This window comes from Papio anubis, chromosome 13 (genome assembly GCF_008728515.1).
Source record: "Papio anubis isolate 15944 chromosome 13, Panubis1.0, whole genome shotgun sequence".
Taxonomy (NCBI): domain Eukaryota; kingdom Metazoa; phylum Chordata; class Mammalia; order Primates; family Cercopithecidae; genus Papio; species Papio anubis.
Window position 1 is genome coordinate 98,344,879 of NC_044988.1, and position 19,073 is coordinate 98,363,951.

The 19,073-nt window shown below is 38.6% G+C and overlaps 1 protein-coding gene across 2 annotated transcripts in view; it reads right to left on the minus strand.

Moving 5' to 3' along the window:
• The window catches only part of LOC116270077 (E3 ubiquitin-protein ligase Arkadia-like), a 46,982-nt gene extending 29,945 nt beyond the window's left edge, over positions 1 to 17,037 (minus strand). For both annotated transcript variants that reach the window (XM_031654619.1, XM_031654620.1), the window contains exons 1-2: positions 17,013 to 17,037; positions 7,161 to 8,059 (exon numbers count right to left, since the gene is read on the minus strand). In XM_031654619.1, coding sequence (XP_031510479.1) covers positions 7,161 to 8,040 — 880 coding nt within the window. In that variant the 5' untranslated portion in view covers positions 8,041 to 8,059; positions 17,013 to 17,037. The remainder of the gene's footprint in view (positions 1 to 7,160; positions 8,060 to 17,012) is intronic.
• Positions 17,038 to 19,073: the final 2,036 nt, after the last annotated feature.

The following is a 19,073-nucleotide window of genomic DNA, read 5'->3' on the forward strand; positions in this document are numbered from 1 at the left end:
TAGCATAAGCCTGTAATCCCAGCTACTCGGGAGGTAGAGGCAGGGGAATCACTCGAACCCGGGGGACAGAGGTTGCGGTGAGCTGAGATCACATCTTTGCACTCCAGCCTGGGCAACAAAAGCGAAACTCCATCTCAAAAAAAAAAAAAAAAAAATCAGTATTTTGCAACCCCTAATATAATGAATCTGGGCAAGACCATTAATAACTGCTAAAAAACATTACAGAAAACAGTGAAGGGGAACTTTATAATGGAAGGATCAGAATGACACCTGAACCCTCTGATCAAGCTCCATATGTGACGCAACAGACAGCACATAGTATCACCAACAAAGTACTGCCGGGACTAAACTTGAACCTAATCAAGCTTTTAGACCTAACTATCAGTTTACAGAAACGATGCCATATATAAAATAGAATTAAACCATGTGTGTTGAAGTCTCTGTGAGTAAAATGATATCTACAATTGTTCTGAAACTCTCCAGGAAAAAAAAAAGAGGGGTTAGAAATGAAATAAGAATGGTGGAATGTCAACAACTGAAGCGAGATAATGAGTATATGGGGGAGTTCATTGCATATTTCGGTTTTTGTATATGTCTAAAAGTTCCCAAATAAAATCATAAAACCAAAAAAAAATAACTCAATGCTATTTTTCAAAAAGAGGGACAGAAGTATTCACAGCTTTAGATATAATTCCTGATCCTGGGACTCTACAATTCCAAGGGTTATCTTTTTAAGCAAACTTTTAAAAAAGCTTAAAAAGTCAATACAGTATGGACTACACATGGTAAACATATATATACAGCTACTGGATAATTTTTTAAGGCCCAATATAAGGTAAAATGACATCTGTAGTTTGAGACAAAGTTTCTAGTGATGCATCACTCATGGAGTCAGTAAGTGCCGTATCTCACACAAAGCAGATGAGGATCCTATGCTCTCAAAAATTGTGATGACTTAAAAAATGGTTCTAGCAATTACCAAGACGTCAATGTCTATGATGCTTGTGTGGATAAAATTATTTTCAGGAAGGGTGCGTAATAATCACTAATTCTAAATTAACATTTTTTCAATATTTTATATGTAAATAAGGTAATAAGACATATGACTATTTTAACAACAGCCTTAAAACTTCATATTTCAAAGCAAGATAGACAAAACTTCTTTTTCTCCTCAGTAGTAAAATGGGACTGACTTAAGCTCTCTTATTTAGGAGCATATTTGACATTTACATTTCCTTCAAGACTGAAGGAGATATAATCTACAATACCTATTAATTTTAAAGTTAATAAAGTATCAGGAAGTCCTCATATCCACAATTAATTGGGAAACCCAAGGTTTTAGTGCTACTAAATGTTAATTACTTCCAGTAAGGTTCTCTGAATAGATCCTAGAAATACATTACTAAAATTAACACCCATTCTCAAACCTAGCTTCTGTTAGGTTATTTTAAATATCTGAAGTTCTTGACAAATATTATAGGAACAAAACAGAATGTATAAATTATCAGCCTCACTGGCAACTGGGAAAAACTCAATGTCCAACAGGCTTGCTAATAGCCCAAGTAACATATCACTTCGGCTTTCTATAAAGAAAGTTATGTATAGAAATAAAGTTAAAATAATAAAAAATAAAGAGTTAAAGTTAAAAGCCAATTAATAATGGGACAGCAAAAAGGGAATATTTTCCAGAAATCTGCTGATTATAATCAATAAACTGGTTATGTGCAGTGGCTCACACCTATAATCCAGCACTTTGGGAGGCCGAGACAGGCAGATCACTTAAGCCCAGGAGTTTGAGATCAGCCTGGGCCACATGACAAAACCCTGTCTCTACAAAAAAAAAAAAAAAAAATTTGTCATGTGTGGTTGCACACACCTGCTGCTGTCCCAGCTACTAAGGAGGCTGAGGTGGGAGCATCACCTGAGCCCAGGGAGGTTGAGGCTGCAGCAAGTCGTAATTGAGCCACTGCACTCCAACCTGGGCAACAGACAAGGCTCTGTCTCAAAAAGCAAACAAAACCAAACCACAAAGAACCACAAATAAACTGATGATGTAAAGTCAGTTAATTATATACAACTGTTGTGCCTTGGAGTGTTTTAAGATATTACAAAATACTTAAAATGTAGAACATTCTTCCATCAGTTTATTTCCCAATAGCCAATAAATATTGATGCACCAATATGGTTTGGCTGTATCCCCACCCAAATCTCACCTTGAACTGTAATAATGCCCACATGCCAAGAAGGGGCCAGGTGGAGAAAACTGAATCATGGGGGCAATTTTCCCACATACCATGTTCTCATGGTAGTGAACAAGTCTCATGAGATCTGATGATTTTATAAATGCGAGTTCCCCTGCACAAGCTCTCTCTCACCTGCTGCCATGTAAAATGTGACTTTGCTCCTCATTCACCTTCTGCCATGATTGTGAGGCCTGCCCCGCCATGTGGAATTGTAAGTCAATTAAACCTCTTTCCTTTACAAATCACACAGTCTTGGTCGGGTGTGGTGACTCACACCTGTAATTCCAGTCTTTTGGGAGGCTGAGGTGTGCAGTGGTTCTCTTGAGGCCAGGAGTTCGAGACCAGCCCAGCCATCATGGTGAAACCCAGTCTCTACTAAAAATACAAAAATTAGCCAGGCGTGGTGGCGCACACCTGTCATCCCAGCTACTCGGGAGGCTGAGGCAGGAAAGTCACTTTAACCCAAGAGGTGGAGGTTACAGTGAGCCCAGATTATACCACTGCACTCCAGCCTGGGCCACAGAGTAAGACTGTCTCAAAAAAATAATCAGAACGAATTACCCAGTCTCGGGTATGTCTTTATTAGCAACATAAGAATGAACTAATACAGTAAATTGGTACTAACAGAGTGGACCACTGCTGTAAAAATATCTGAAAATGTGGAAGCAACTTTGGAACTGGGTAACTGGCAGAGTTTGGAAAAGTTTGGAGAGCTCCAAAGAAGATAGGAAGATATGGGAAAGTTCGGAACTTCCTAGAGACTTGTTGAATGGCTTTGACCAAAATGCTGATAGTGATACGGACAATAAAGTCCAGGCTGAGGTAGCCTCAGATGAAGACAAGGAACTTCTTGGGAACTGGAATAAATGGGTCACTCTTGCTATGCAAAGAGACTGGCAGCATTTTGCCTCTGCTTTAGAGGTCTGTGGAACCTTGAACTTGACAGAGATGATTTAGGGTATCTGGCAGAAGTAATTTCTAAGAGCAAAGCATTCCAGAGGAAGAAGAGCACAAAATTAAAATTTGCAGACTGACAATATGATAAAAAAGAAAAACCCATTTTCTGGGGGAGAAATTCAAGCCAGCTACAGAAATTTGCATAAGTTATGTGGAACTAAATATTAACAGGTATAACTACCCAATGCCTGTACCATCATTGTATCTAGGAACTAACTTGCTTCTAATTTTACAGGCTCATAGGCAGAAGGGACTTGCCTTGTCTCAGATGAGACTTTGGACTGTGGACTTCTGAGTTAATACTGAAATGAGTTAAGACTTCAGGGGACTGTTGGGAAGGCATGATTGGTTTTGAAATGTGAGGACATGGGATTTGGGAGGGGCTGGGGCAGAATGATATGGTCTGGCTGTATCCCTACCCAAATCTCACCCTGACTTGTAATAATCCCCATGTGTCATGGACGAGGCCAGATGGACATAATTCAGGTAGGCAATTTTCCACATACCAGGTTCTCATGGTAGTTAGTAAGTCTCATGAGATCCGATGGTTTTATAAATGGGAGTTCCCCTGCACAAGCTCTCTCTTGCCTGCTGCCATGTAAGACGTGACTTTGCTCCTCATTCACCTTCTGCCATAACCGGGAGGCCTCCCCAGCCATGTGGAACCCCTTTCTTTTAAAAATTACCCAGTCTCAGGTATGTCTTTATTAGCAGTGTGAGAATGGATTAATAAATGCACATTGTAAGAAAAAGTTGTCCCAGAAGCTCCAGACTAACTAATACCCAATCATCCATACAAATCATATCAACATTTAGTAAATAAGTCAAATTAAAAGTTCAGACATTACAACTCTATCCAGAAAGCCTGAGTTCAAGTTCTAGTTCTACCATTTGAATTACCTAAGACTTTTTGCCAAATCACTTTATTTGAATCACTCAAAATATGACTAGGAAATAACCTATCTCCTAAGAATCTAAGGAAGTTAATTATTTGAAAGAGTTGAGATTTCTTGACAATCAAGTTAAGTCCCATTAATATTTCAGTTTAACTATTCTGAAAATAGTTTTTTAAAAATCATTCCAAACTGATTTTCCAAATGTTTCATCTGTAATATGAGTGTGACGATAATGGAATCCATCTCATATGAGTACTGGAAGGATTCAATGAGAATACACATAAAATAGAACATTACTAGCACAGAGTAAGCACTCAACCAGTGTTAGGTATTTTTATTACCAGCATGATATTAGCATTGAGGAATTTAATGCAAACTTCTTGGAGGGCATTCTGGTAACAATAGCTAACAACACTTTCAATGCATATACCCTCTGAAACACTTTTAGAAATTATTCCTTAAGATACACTTACATAGGTGTACAAAATGCAAGCTCAAGTTTGCTCAATGCAGCAAATATTCACTGCCAAAAGCTGATTAAATACATTATGGAACAGCCATACAAAGGGAATACTATGCAAATGTCAAAAAGAATGAGATAACTATACATGGTGATATAAAAAGAGTCACATTATTTATCCTTGAATAGGCTTTCACATTTTCTAAGGGAGATAAGAAACTACTAATAGTGATTACTTCTGGGTAATAGTAAGACTGGAGGATATGAAGAACAGATAACCTTTTATCTTCTATTTTAAACTTACTAGATACTTTTAAAATTCCCGTATCATGTGAATATTATTAAATCATTATTTTTTTTAAAAAATAGTTTACAGAAATCACTTGTCTAGAAACCAGAAAACACTGGGTGTTCTTGGTTTCAACATTTTGGATTTCTGTTTCTAATGTTTGAGGGTAATGTCTGAAAATAATGTAATTAAAATAATGTAATCCTTCCAAGAAAGGCAGTAAAAAAAAAATTGCTACAATAATTATTAAATAAGATTTTTAAATGCATTAAATTTGGACTTCTCTTTAATACTTGGGACTATATGAACCCCTGGCACTGATAATGACATTCAATTACTATATTCTCATTCCCCTATAAACATCAGCTCCTTAGAACTTCTGCTCCACATCAATCATCCTGTCTCATTAACTTCAAGCACAAATTGAGCTCTGCTGTTCTCGCTCCCAAAACCAGTACGTGCACATTCTGACCACCTGAGAAAAAAGTGACAATTAAGCAAGACAACCCCTCATTTCCCTTATTTTCAGGAAACCTCTGGGAATGGTTATTCTACACTCTTCTCAGCTGGCTATACATGATCAAAATGAACTTTTCTCAAAAAAGTATTTGTGTAGGTTAAAACTGATCTGAACATGGCCAAGCCTAAGATTAAGAACAAGGTTACTGGTTTTAGGATTCTGGCAAAAATAGAAAAATGAAAATGAAAAAGGAAAGAAATTCGTGGAAAAGGAAGGGACTCATAAATAAGAAGAGAAGAAGAAATGGCACATCCAAAAGTAGACTAGCAAGCCCTGACCTTAACAGGCAAGACATAAGGTAAAACTGAGAAAGCTTATGTTAGTATTAGAAACCATGACCTAGCTAACCCTTTAGAAAGCTCCCCCTAAGCCCACTGCCCTATTCACTAATTTCACAAGAAATTAATCTTTTCCCTCAGTTCAGACAGCTCTTCAATGCTCACTTCAACAGCTCCCTTTAAATCACAACTGTAAAAGTGATGCATTATCTTAGGATGGTCTGTATATATGGAACATACATTTCAGGACTGTCTGCAAATAAACTTATTCTACCTACATATCACATTTACTGTGTGTGTGTGAGAGAGTGTCGGTGCGCATGAGCAAGGGCACATATGCGCAAGAGCACTGACAGGAAATAGTCCCTATCCAATTTTAATTGATGTATTGTATGCACTGTCAGGACTAAAAGTCTCTGGGTTCTAGTATTAGAATAAAAGTTATTACTCAAATACCTGAAATTATTTTTCAACTATAAAGAACATGATAACAGCAAACAACAAGAACACAGCACTTAAAGAAAAAATATTGAGAGGCCAAGGCAGGTGGATTGCCTGAGCTAAGGAGTTCAAGACCAGCCTGAGCAACTTGACAAAACCCATCTCTACAAAAAATACAAAAATAAGCCAGGTGTGGTGGTGTGTGCCTATAGTCCCAGCTACTTGAGAGGCTGAGGTGGGAGGACGGCTTGAGCCCAGGAGGTGAAGGTTGCAGTGAACCAAGATTGCATCACTGTACTCCAGCCTGAGCAACAAAGCCAGATGCTGACTCAAAAAAAAAGAAAAAATAATATTAACCAGTCTCTTTTAGTTACTAGAACTGTTCTTACTATGGTTGAATCCATCATACAGGGAGCTGAAAAAGTATTAATAAAAGTCAAGCATATTAAAGAAACACAAGGAAAAAAATGCGTGCCATAAATTAAGAACACATATAAAATATAATCTAATATGTATAAAATGTATCTAAATAAAGCTAGGTGCGGTGGCTCATGCTTCTAGTCCCATCATTTTGGGAGGCCAAGGCAGGCAGATAATTTGAGGTCAGGAGTCAAGACTAGCCTGGCCAACATGGTAAAACCCTGTCTCTACTAAAAATACAAAAATTAGCTGGGCATGGTGGTGGGTGCCTGTAATCCTGGCTACCTGGGAGGCTGAGACAAGAGAATTGCTTGAACCTGGGAGGCGGAGGTTGCAGTGAGCCGAGATTGCGCCACTGCACTCCAGCCTGAGGGACAGAGTGAGACTCTGTTTCAGAAAAAAAAAAAAAAAAAAGGAATAAATGGCTATTCCCCCAAAAAACTCTGACTTATTTTTGTCACTAGAAATTTTTTTAATTTTTATCTTAGCATTGGAGTCATGGTTTAATACTGCAATTGATAATTTATATGGCTTAAAAATAAAAGTTAATAGAGCCTGATAGTAATTTTAAATAAAATCAGTAAGACACAAACAAAAAATTAAGCACATATACAATGCAATCGGTTCCATGTTTTACTCAGCTTAAACATTTTTACCTGAGGGAACAGCTGAATTGTTTTGGTGGTTTTCACTGGCAGAAACAAACAAATCTTCTTCTCCTTCAGTTGATGAGCTAGAAGAGGATTCGCTGCTGAGGTCATTCTCACTGGAACTACTAGAACTAGGTAGCAAGGCATATTTTCTTCGCGCTAACACTTCTCGTTTCTTCCTCTGCATTAATATCCTTTCTTTTTGTTTCTGTGTCCTCTGTGAGGAATTATTTTTTACAAATCTCTTTCTGCATGGAAGTCTCCGTAATGAACTGCTATGTAAACAGGGTCTTTTCATTAACAATCCTGATACAGATTCTGTCTCAGTCCGAGGCCACTTATGAGACCGTGCACTATGGCTTCTACTTTTAGCACTCAAAATGGTCTGGGAATGTCTTACAGGGACTTCTTTATCCTCATCTGAAGTCACAGTATCAGAATCTCCAAAATGCAGACTAGATGAAGGAGAAGAAAGACAATCACTAAAAGAGGAATCATTATCTTCATCACTTGGTGCTCCTAGGTGTTGCCTCAGTCCTAATATTCCCTGGTTTTCTTTAACACAATTCTGCACATACGAAGGGCCAGCCTGCTGGCTTTTGCGTTTTTTCCTCACAACGACACTTTTTTCTTGTTCTTGCTGGTTACCATTCATGTCCTTCTCTTGTTTTTGAGAATCATCACAAAGGTGAGAGAATTCATTCCCCACTTTACTATTAATCATCTCAACTCCTGCAGGAAAACTTTTGGCTGCCCCAATGGGCTCTGGATGCAAAAGGATCCCTTTCAGACTCTCCTGTGTCTTTGGTGCATCAGAAGGAATCTCACTCTTCATATCCACTTTTAAGGTGTAGAGCTCGTTATATTCAGGAGTCCATTGAGACATGGGAAACTTTAAGGAAAGCCTAGAAGACAAAATTAGATATTTAAAAGAATTTTAATGTGTTTTATTATACTATTTAACTGAAGAGTTCTCAAATTCCACCAAGAAGATCCCTTATAAAGGCAGAACTGTCTTTTCCTCATCAGTGCACAAAATGTGTTATGAATTATTTTACTGTTCTTATAAAACATTTTTCTCTGGTCACTCTACTCATGCACCCAATTTTTAGAAATACAGTAAATATAGAGCATAAGCCTACTTAAAAACTTCTATTAATCAAAAACTGATCTTGTTGCATATCTTACTACCTTCAGCAACATAACATATTTGGTCAAATCAAACAATTACTTCAAAACCTATTTCAGTGAAATATAGACAAAAGGATTCGAATTCAAAAGACTAGTCAACATGTTTTACTCCTGGTATGACATTTTTAACTGGTTATTAAATATTTCTGTACATCTAGATGGTTACATTAGATTGATACTATTAATAATGAGCTAATGAATATAAGCTTCTCTTTTCTATGTTTTTTTCCTTCATACCATTCTATTAATTCTCTAATGAGAATCTGAATTCTCCTGATAATAGGCACAACTACTGCATTTCAGTTTTAGATACAGAAAGATTACAGCCAAGACTTTGGGCTGCTAAAGATTATTCAGTTAAATAAACAGTACAGCAGAATATAAAATCAAACTTTGTACAGCTAATCTATCTAAATCATTCAACATCTTAAATTACGAGCTGCCAAAAGGAGATATGAATTTAAAGCATTTACATCAATGCAATGTACATATAAAAATAACTTAAAATTAGTAAATAGCATGACAAAATGAAACATATTCATCAGAAAGGCAGTTACTGTGACAAACGAAGAGCTTCACTGGTGTAAAATATGAGTAAACACTGTTAACATATTTTTAACAAGTTTTTATTAAGTATAGCATACACATATAGTCTAAGTTTATAGATCAATGAACACTAACAAAATGAACACCTCTATGTAACTGGCAAACAGATAGAGAAACAACATAACCAGCACCCTAGAAATCCTCTTGCCATTACTACAGCCCACCGAGTTGTTAACCACTATTGTAACTTCTGACACCATAGATTTGTTTTGCCCATAAAATACATTTTTTAAACCAGTTCCTAAAAAGCGAGTAAAACAGCTGTTTTGTAAGCAAGTATTTTCCCTCTCTACAAATGGGTTACAGAAATATATAATCTTACAGGTCTCCCATGTTACTGTAGTATACAACTTTATTATCAGAACAAATGACAATAATTAAGGCATAGAATGGCCTATTCCTACAAAAAGCTATCAAAACCACTATCTTCTTTTATTCTTATTTACAAGGACAGGCAGTGCTGTATCCAAGATCAGCCATCAAGCCCTATCTGTAGTTCAGCAGGATCAGTGATAAACCAGGAACACAAAGATGAGTGAACATGAGCATGGCAATGAGCAAATTACAGAAGGCAGCCAGTCAGACAAGGATCATTTTAATTAAAGGCAAGAAAACAGAAGTCACAATAAAACACAGGTACATGTGGGATCTAAGAGTTGAACGGGATCAAACAGGGATGGCTATAATAAAGAAGACAGGTAATAACAAGTGTTAGAGAGGATGCAAAAGGCCGGGCGCCGGTGGCTCGTTTTCCGTAATCCCAGCACTTTGGGAGGCTGAGATGGCGGATCACGCAGGTCAGGAGATCAAGACCATCCTGGCTAACACCGGGTGAAACCCCGCTCTTACTAAAAAAATACAAAATATTAGCCGGGCGGTGGCGACGCCTGTAGTCCCAGCTACCGAGGCTGCTGGAGGGAGGAGAATGGCGCGAACCCGGGAGCGTCGGAGCGCTTGCAGTGAGCTGAGATCTGGCTTACCGGTAATTGCAGCCTGGCGCTACAGAGCCGGTGACCATTTCAAAAAAAAAAAAAAAAAAAAGAGAGGGGATGCAAAAAAATTGGAACCCCCATACACCGCTTACGGAAATGTAAATCGTACAAGGTTACTTTGGGAAGCAGTCTAGCAGGATCCCCTCAAAATTAAATAATACAGGCTGGGCGCATGGTGGCTCATATCTGTAATCCCACCACTTGTAGCCAAGGCGGTGGATCACTGGAGGCCAGGAGTTCAAGACTTGCCTGGCCAACATGGCAAAACCCCATTTCTACTAAAAATACAAAAATTAGCCAGGCTAGTTGCACATGACTATAATCCCAGCTACTTGGGAGGCTGAGGCACGAGAATCGCTTGAACCTGAGAGGAAGAGGTTACAGTGAGCTGCGATTGCACTGCTGCAGTCCAGCTTGGGCAACAGAGCAAGACTGTCTCAAGGAAAAAAAAAAATTAAACACAGAATTGCTATATGACCTAGCATTTCCACTGCTAGGTATGTACCCAATAGAAATGAAAACACATACTCATAAAAAAACTTATAAACAGCAACATTAGTTATAACAGTCAAAAAGTGGGAACACAAATGCCAATCAACTGATGAATAAATAAATCCACATGAAAGATCACTCAGCAACAGAAAGAAATGAAGTATGGTAGTCCCTCACTATCACTATCCAGTCTAACTTTCCACAGCTTCAGTTACTCACAGTATGAGAGAGAGACCACACTCACGTAAGTTTTATTACAGTATACTGTTAGAATTGTGCTATGTTATTGTTGTTGTTAGTCTCTTATTCTGTCTAATTTATAAATTAAACTTTATCATAGGCATGTAGGTGTATGAAAAAAGAAACACTATATGGTTTCCGGCATCCACTGCGGGTCTCAGAATGGTTTCCCCTTGGATGAGGGCAGGGACTACCATACTGATTCAAGCTACAACACGGATGAACAATATGCTAAGTAAAAGACACCAGTCAAAAAGATAACATAATGTAAGGTTCCCTTTATATGGAATGTCTGGAATAGGCAAATCTGCAGAGCTAGAACGTGGGTACCTAGGGCTGGGAATGATAGGAAGATTCGACTATAATGGCCAAAAAGTATGGAGTTTCTGGCCAGGCACGCTGGCTCACACCTGTAATCCCTATACTTTGAGAGGCCGAGGTGGGTAGATCACCTGAGGTCAGGTGTTCGAGACTAGCCTGGCCAACATGGTGAAACCTTGTCTCTACTAAAAATACAAAAAATTAGCCAGGTGTGGTGGTGTGCACTTGTAATCCCAGCTACTCAGGAGGCTAAGACAGGAGAATTGCTTGAACCAGGGAGGCAGAGGTTGCAGTGAGCCAATATCGTACCAATGCACTCCAGCCTGGGCAACAAGAGTGAAACTTCGTCTCAAAATAAAATAAATAAATAAATAAATAAAATAAAATAAAAGGTGGGCCGGGCGCAATGGCTCACGCCTGTAATCCCAGCACTTTGGGAGGCTGAGGTGGATCACGTGAGGCCAGGAGCTTGAGGCCAGCCCGGCCAACATGGTGAAACCCTGTCTCTACTAAAAATACAAAAATCAGCCAGGCATGGTGGCAGGCACCTGTAATCCCAGCTACTCAGGAGGCTGAGGCAGGAGAATCACTTGAACCCAGGAGGCAGAGGTTGCAGAGAGCCAAGATTGCGCCACTGCACTCCAGCCTGGGCGACAGAGCAAGACTCTGTCTCCCGGAGGAAAAGAATTTCTTTTCTTTTCAGTGAACTGAAAATGTTCTACAATTGATTGTGGTGCCAGCTATGCAACTCTGTGAATATATTAAAAACCCAATGAAATTATATCCCAATAAAACTCCTGCCAGAAAGTCAAGAGGTTAAAAAAAAAAAGTGAAAAAGTCAAGAGGAAAAGTATCAAGATTTCTGGGCATCTGATAACTATATAGACTCCATCAGCAACAGAAGTCTCACGATGTATCTTGGAAACAGCTGGGGTTCTTCCAGAAATCCATGTCAGAGTTATGTTCTGGTGGATTTCAGAGGAGGAGATCGTGGAGTCTTTACTGGCTGAAGATTTAAAAATAAGACTCCTCATCCATAATTACTAAGTCCTCGTGTTGATAATGGAGATCATGAGAGGCAATGAAAATTTGCCAAAAACCAGACAAATTCTGAGAACATGGAGCCATGTACGTTAGTTTACAAAGAAGCGATTCATAGCACAATTAACTGAACCCAATTTCTTTTCCATCATTTCATGTCCCAAAGCCAAAACAACGCAATCAACTCTTTATGGTTAAATCTGCTCTGATTTTTGGTCAATTTAGTCTGTCCAATGAGAAAACAGTAGAGGGGAGCAAGGAGGGGTGGTTTGGTGTATGCTGTGGTGTGTGTTTGTACACCAGTAACTGTTCTCTGAGTTACCATGTCATGCAGTCATTAAATGCAAAATTAGCATCCCATATAACTAAGAGGTTCCCACCCAGGGAGTAACTCACACTATTTTTTTTTTTCCTAAAATCCATCGCTGTATTGTATCATGTTCTAAACGCTTTTTTCTAAAATCCATCGTTGTATTGTATCAGTCTGTATTTTGAACCGAGAAGAGGAAAGTTCAAAAAGAGACACAAGTATTGCACTTAACTTAAAAAGTGGCAAATATAACAACAGATAATATTCTCAATGATTCGCTATTTGATAAAACTGTATTCTAGTCTTTTATTTTTGTAAAAATTACTGGCTGATCTAATTTACAAAGGAGGCAAATGTGTACAAAATATATCTCCTTGGTGACATTATAAATGGCTTGCTGTTATACATTGCTTCAATAGTGAAACCATAATACTAGTCCCTCTTTGTGTACACCGATCCAATCATTTTATTGCTATATCATGATGACTTCATGCTAATTACTCCTGATACTAGTGTAGAATACACCACTATTGGTAAACCTTGCACTAAGAAAATATAATAGCTAAAAAAAATACTTTCAAAAGTAAAATTTAGAGTTGGGATTCACATTTTATGTGATCAAGTTTATGTGAGCAAAAGGAGGACAAACCCATTAAGACTACCCATACAACTCTGAAGAACTCTACTTCTAAACTGTGATACACTATTATTGGTATGATGCTTCACTACCAATTATAAATATGAATACTTGCTTCAACTGTAAAAAAAAATGTAATTATTGCTTACATGACTCTAAAGAAACAAGATTTTTAAAAGAAATTTTAAAAGCCGGCCAGGCACAGTGGCTCACATCTATAATCCCATCACTTTGGGAGGCCGAGGCAGGCAGATCACCTGAGGTTGGGAGTTCGAGACCAGCCTGACCAACATGGAAAAAATCCGTCTCTATCAAAAATGCAAAGTTAGCCAGGCGTGTTGGTACATGCCTGTAATCCCAGCTACTCAGGAGGCTGAGACAGAAGAATTGCTTGAACCTGCAAGGTAGAGGTTGCAGTGAGCCAAGATCATGCCATTGCACTCCTGCCTGGGTAACAAGGCGAAATTCCATCTCAAAAGAAAGAAGAAAAAAAAAAAAGCCATAGATCACTTGGCATTTTTCTATAACAGTTTTAGAGATTATCAGAAAATCAACTAGAAATATGTCTACCATTTAACTATCTTTTTCATATAATTAAGTGAAAAAAATAATACTTGTACTACAGGGATATCACTTGGGGTGAGTATTAAATTTTTAATTATCTTATTTATTTTTCTATGTGCCAGCATAAGTGTATTAAAGCAAATGCCTGACAGAATATTCTCTTCTGCTACCTATAACTACTACTACTCATATCTAGATAATACAGACAATAATGTTTTGTTACATATTCTAAATAGTCAAAATTTCATTAGCAAGAAACGTATTTTCCCTCAAAAGTATCACTCTGGACCCTTAAGTGCATTAGCTCATACTAAAATTTCTCAAGAGATTTCTGCTAGGAGTACACAACCTAACAATGTACTCAATTATGAAAAGAAGAGTGCAACCCTGATAAACTTACTACCTTTCCTAGTAGAAAGGAGAAAGTTATACTCAGGATAACTGCTATGAAACTGTAAGATAAACTTGATTTCTGGCTGAGTGTAGTGCCTCACGCCTGTCATCCCAGCACTTTGGGAGGCCAAGGAGGGTGGATCATAATAGCATTATTTGCAAAAACCAAAAGGTGGAAGCATTCCAAGTGTCCACTGAAGTGATGAAAAGATAAACAAATGTGATATACATGTACAATGAAATAGTATTCAGCCTTAAAAAGGAAACCCTGACGCATTACAACATGGATGAATCTTGAAGACATTATGCTAAGTGAAATAAGAAGACACAATAAGACAAATATTGTATGATTCCACTTATATGAATTACCCAGAGTAATCAAATTCATAGACAGAAAATAAAATGGTAGTTGTGAGGGCCTGAGGGAGGGGGAGAAAATGAGTTAGTGTTTAGTGGTTACAGAGTTTCAGTCAGGGAAGATAAAAAGTTGTGAAAATGGATGGAGATGTTGCACAACAATGTCAATGTACTTAATGCCAAATTATAAACTTAAAAATGATAATTTTATCTTATGTACATTTTACCACCAAAATAATTCAAAAGACATATTGTTACAAAACACTATCCTGGAAAGGCTAGTAAAGTCACTCAAGAGAATGGGCATAAACATGTAAAAGAAGAATATTTAATCCTATGTTGGCATCTGCTTCTCAGAGAATCTGGACTAAAACACACTTCATTTAAAAAATCACCCTCTCTTCCTCATCACTCAAACTCATATTCTGTCTTTCATAAAGTACTTGCTATTAACTGAAAAGATCTTGTTAGCCTATTCATTACACAAAGCATCTCAAAAGAATGTAAGTTCCAAGGAAGTGGAAATCTCATCTAGGCAATCTTCAGCAATGAAAACAGTTGACTGGCACATAGTAGGCACTCAATTAGTATTTTTTAAATTGCATTAATCTGTAAAAGAATGGGTAAAAGGAAGGAAGGAAACACAACTGCTATATTTCTAGCTTAGGTAACTAAGAATATAGTGACACCAATAGCTGAGATAGAAAAGAAAATACGCAGAATGAGAATAGTAGTAACAAAATTAGGAAAACAATACCTAAGATTTCTTTAACATTTACTATTGTCCAATTTCCTTTTTCAGGTATTCTGGAGCCACAAGATGGTTACCATATAACTGAGGATGATCAGGTCCTTAAAACAGAGAAACTGACCATAGAAAAGAACAGTAAGGGCCGGGCGCGGTGGCTCAAGCCTGTAATCCCAGCACTTTGGGAGGCCAAGACGGGCGGATCACGAGGTCAGCAGATCGAGACCATCCTGGCTAACACCGTGAAACCCCGTCTCTACTAAAAAATACAAAAAACTAGCCAGGCGAGGTGGCGGGCGCCTGTAGTCCCAGCTACTCGGGAGGCTGAGGCAGGAGACTGGCATAAACCCGGGAGGCGGAGGTTGCAGTGAGCTGAGATCCGGCCACTGCATTCTAGCCTGGGCGACAGAGCGAGACTCCCTCTCAAAAAATAAAAATAAAAAAAAGAAAGAAAAGAACAGTAAGGAGCCAAAAGATTCTTTTCCTGTATATTATTGGTAAACTGATCTACATGCTACTTCTTGGGGATAGGAAATATTAAATAGGAAAGTGGTTGCATCTTCCAGAAAGTCTATTAAGATCACTCTTCATGTCCTTTAGGGTCTCAAGGCTCAAAGTTATAAAGTTCAAGGCTCAAAGTTCAAACTAGAAAACTGGCAGGATTCAGCTCACAGACATGGCTTGTTTGGCATATATAATTCGGGGCAAAAATAACTGATAGTTAATAGTGAAACACGGCCGGGGGCGGTGGCTCAAGCCTGTAATCCCAGCACTTTGGGAGGCCGAGACGGGCGGATCACGAGGTCAGGAGATCAAGACCATCCTGACTAACACGGTGAAACCCTGTCTCTACTACTAAAAAAAAAAAAAAAAATACAAAAAAAAAAAAACTACCCGGGCGAGGTGGCGGGGGTCTGTAGTTCCAGCTACTCAGGAGGCTAAGGCAGGAGAATGGCGTGAACCCGGGAGGCGGAGCTTGCAGTGAGCCGAGATCGCGCCACTGCACTCCAGGCTGGGCGACAGAGCGAGACTCCATCTCGAAAAAAAAAAAATAGTGAAACACTAGGCATTCTCATTAAAATCTGGAAGAAAAAAAGGTCTTCACTGTTACAAAACATTGTTCTGGAAAGGCTAGTAAAGTCATTTAAACAAGAGAATGGGCATAAATATTTAAAAGAAGGTAATTTTTTTCATTACTGGCAGATGACACTGACAAATGAGCTCAACAGTAGAAAACCACTGGCAACAGTAAGACAGGCCAATTACTTATATATTTACTAAAAATAAGTAACACCCCAAAAATCAATGACTTGACTTTACACAAACAGTAGCTAGTTAGAAAATACTACAAAATAACAAAAAAAAACTACTACTTACAATAGGAATGAGAAGATTTAATATCTGGTATGAAATTAACAAGAGACACATAGGACCTACACGAAAACAATTGTAACAACGGCACTTATGCAAAAATTTATGGGAAATTCAATTTGATGCCAAAATAATAGCAAATTCTTTCAATTATAAAACAGGGTAAACTAACATGCTATTTCCTCACTTTTTTCTTTTTTTTTTTTTTTTGAGACTGAGTCTCGCTCTGTCGCCCAGGCTGGAGTGCAGTGGCACAATCTCGGCTCAGTGCAACTTCCGCCTCCCGGGTTCAACCGATTCTCCTGCCTCAGCCTCCCAAGTAGCTAGGATTACAGGCATGTACCACCATGCCCAGCTAATTTTTTATATTTTTAGTAGAGACAGGGTTTCACCATGTTGGCCAGGCTGGTCTCGAACTCCTGACCTCAGGTGATCCTCCTACCTCAGCCTCCCAAAGTGCTGGGATTATAGGCGTGAGCCACCATGCCCAGCCAATTTCCTCACTTTCAAAGATTCTCTGTCATCAAGGGAATCCACCAGAACACAGTAGATCTGTTCATACTTTTGCATTAAGCAGCTCAGAATTTCTCCTTACTTTTCTCAGATCCAAAGTAAAACCTAGATACCCTCTAGGTAGACAGCAGGAAGAACAGGCAATCTCCTTATTGGATGTGTCTATGCTGATATAATGAGAAGCTTCCTATTATTTGCCAATGTCACTTTGGTCAGTCTTTTGGCTGCATTTAAAAGACACTGGAAGAATGATTTACATGGAGTGTGAAGAGATTAAACAACTTAAATCCAAAGACGTTCACTATACTCCTTAACTTAGATATCCACAGAAACAATCACTTGCTAAAAGAGGACTGCACAAGGGATATCCATTTGAGGAGATTAAGAGACATCCTCCATTCCATGGTGGTCTGGATATTACTGCTCATGCTATAAAAAGGAACGAAAATACAGTTAAATGTAGAACAGAACCGTCAGATTCTGGAAGTCAAAGTTATCTTTTGGGAGGTCTGTCTAGGATAACTATCTCCTCTGACAGGTAAAGAGGAACTGAGAAGCAAAGATGGAACCATGCTTACATTTAGACAGACTTTCACATGATTTTAATATCTCAGCTAAGGCTTGCTCTGAATGAAGTTAAAATTCTCTGTCACCTCTAAGTATAAAGACCTCAAAACACAGGGTAGAGAACTAGCTAACAGACAAAACCACTAACAGGAAAATTTCAAGGTTAATTAGTCTTATAAAATATTTTTATTTTATGCTTGCAATCCCAGCACTTTGGGAGACCAAGGCAGGGGAATCACTTGAGGTCAGGAGCGCGAGACCAGTCTGGCCAACATGGTGAACCCCATCTCAACTAAAAATACAAAAATTAGCCATGCATGGTGGCACGCGCCTGTAGTTCCAGCTACTCAGGAGGCTGAGGCGGCGGGATCGCTGGAACCTGGGAGGCAAGGTTGCAGTGAGGTGAGACCACGTCACTGTACTTCAGCCTGGGTGACAGAGAGAAATTCTGACTCAAAAGAAAAAAAAAAAATCGTAAGAAGCTAGAGAAAATGAAGGCATAGCAATAACCAAAAAGCTACAGTAAATCTAAGAAACATGTGAAAACATTATGGAAAATGAAATATTCAATGGATACTGAGTGATAAACAGTGATGTAGATTTTCGATCTAGGGATCAGTGAGTTACAGTCTTGATTGACTCTGCCACTGCGTAATCTTGGCCAAACTATTCTCTAAAACTGTTTCTAGTCTATAAAATTGGAATAATAATAGTGCTCACCTCATAAAATTCCATAACTGTTAAATGAGAGTACCTAACAAAGCACATGGCATAGTGGCTGTTATTAATTACTTTCCTAAAGGAGCAGTTACATACATAAGGCATAACATTTAAGACCTTCTCTTATACCTAAAAATAAATGAAATCTTTGAGATCCAGAAGGGCATAAGCCAGGCAAGGTAGTTCACGCCTATAATCCCAACACTTTGGGAGGTGGACGCAGGTGAATCACTTGAGGTCAGGAGTTCAAGATCAGCCTGGTCAACATAACAAAACCCTGTCTGTACCAAAAATACAAAAATTAGCCAGGCATGGTGGCACCCACCTGTAATCCCAGCTACTGGGGAGGCTGAGGCAGAAGAATCACTTGAACCTAGGAGGCGGAATTTGCAGTGAGTCGAGATCACATCACTGCACTCCAGCCGGGGCAACAGAGCAAGACTTCATCTCAAACAAACAAACAAAGGCAGGGCATAAAATCTAGGATCTAACCTATGAGGACACAGAGGCATAAGAATGATACAATGGACTTTGAGGGAAAGGGTGGAAAGTGAGGTGAGGGATAAAAGACTACACATTAGGTACAGTATACATGACTCAGGTGATGGGTGCACCAAAATCTCAGAAATCACTACTAAAGAAATTATTCATGTAACCAAACACCATCTGTTCCCCAAAACCTACTGAAATTTTAAAAATAAAAATTAAAACAACAAAAAAGAAGGGCATAAAAAACTGTTCCCACAAAAGTTTGAAGTATAGAAACAAAGGACCAAATTTCTTTAGCATAAAACCTATCGGCCGGGCGCGGTGGCTCAAGCCTGTAATCCCAGCACTTTGGGAGGCCGAGACGGGC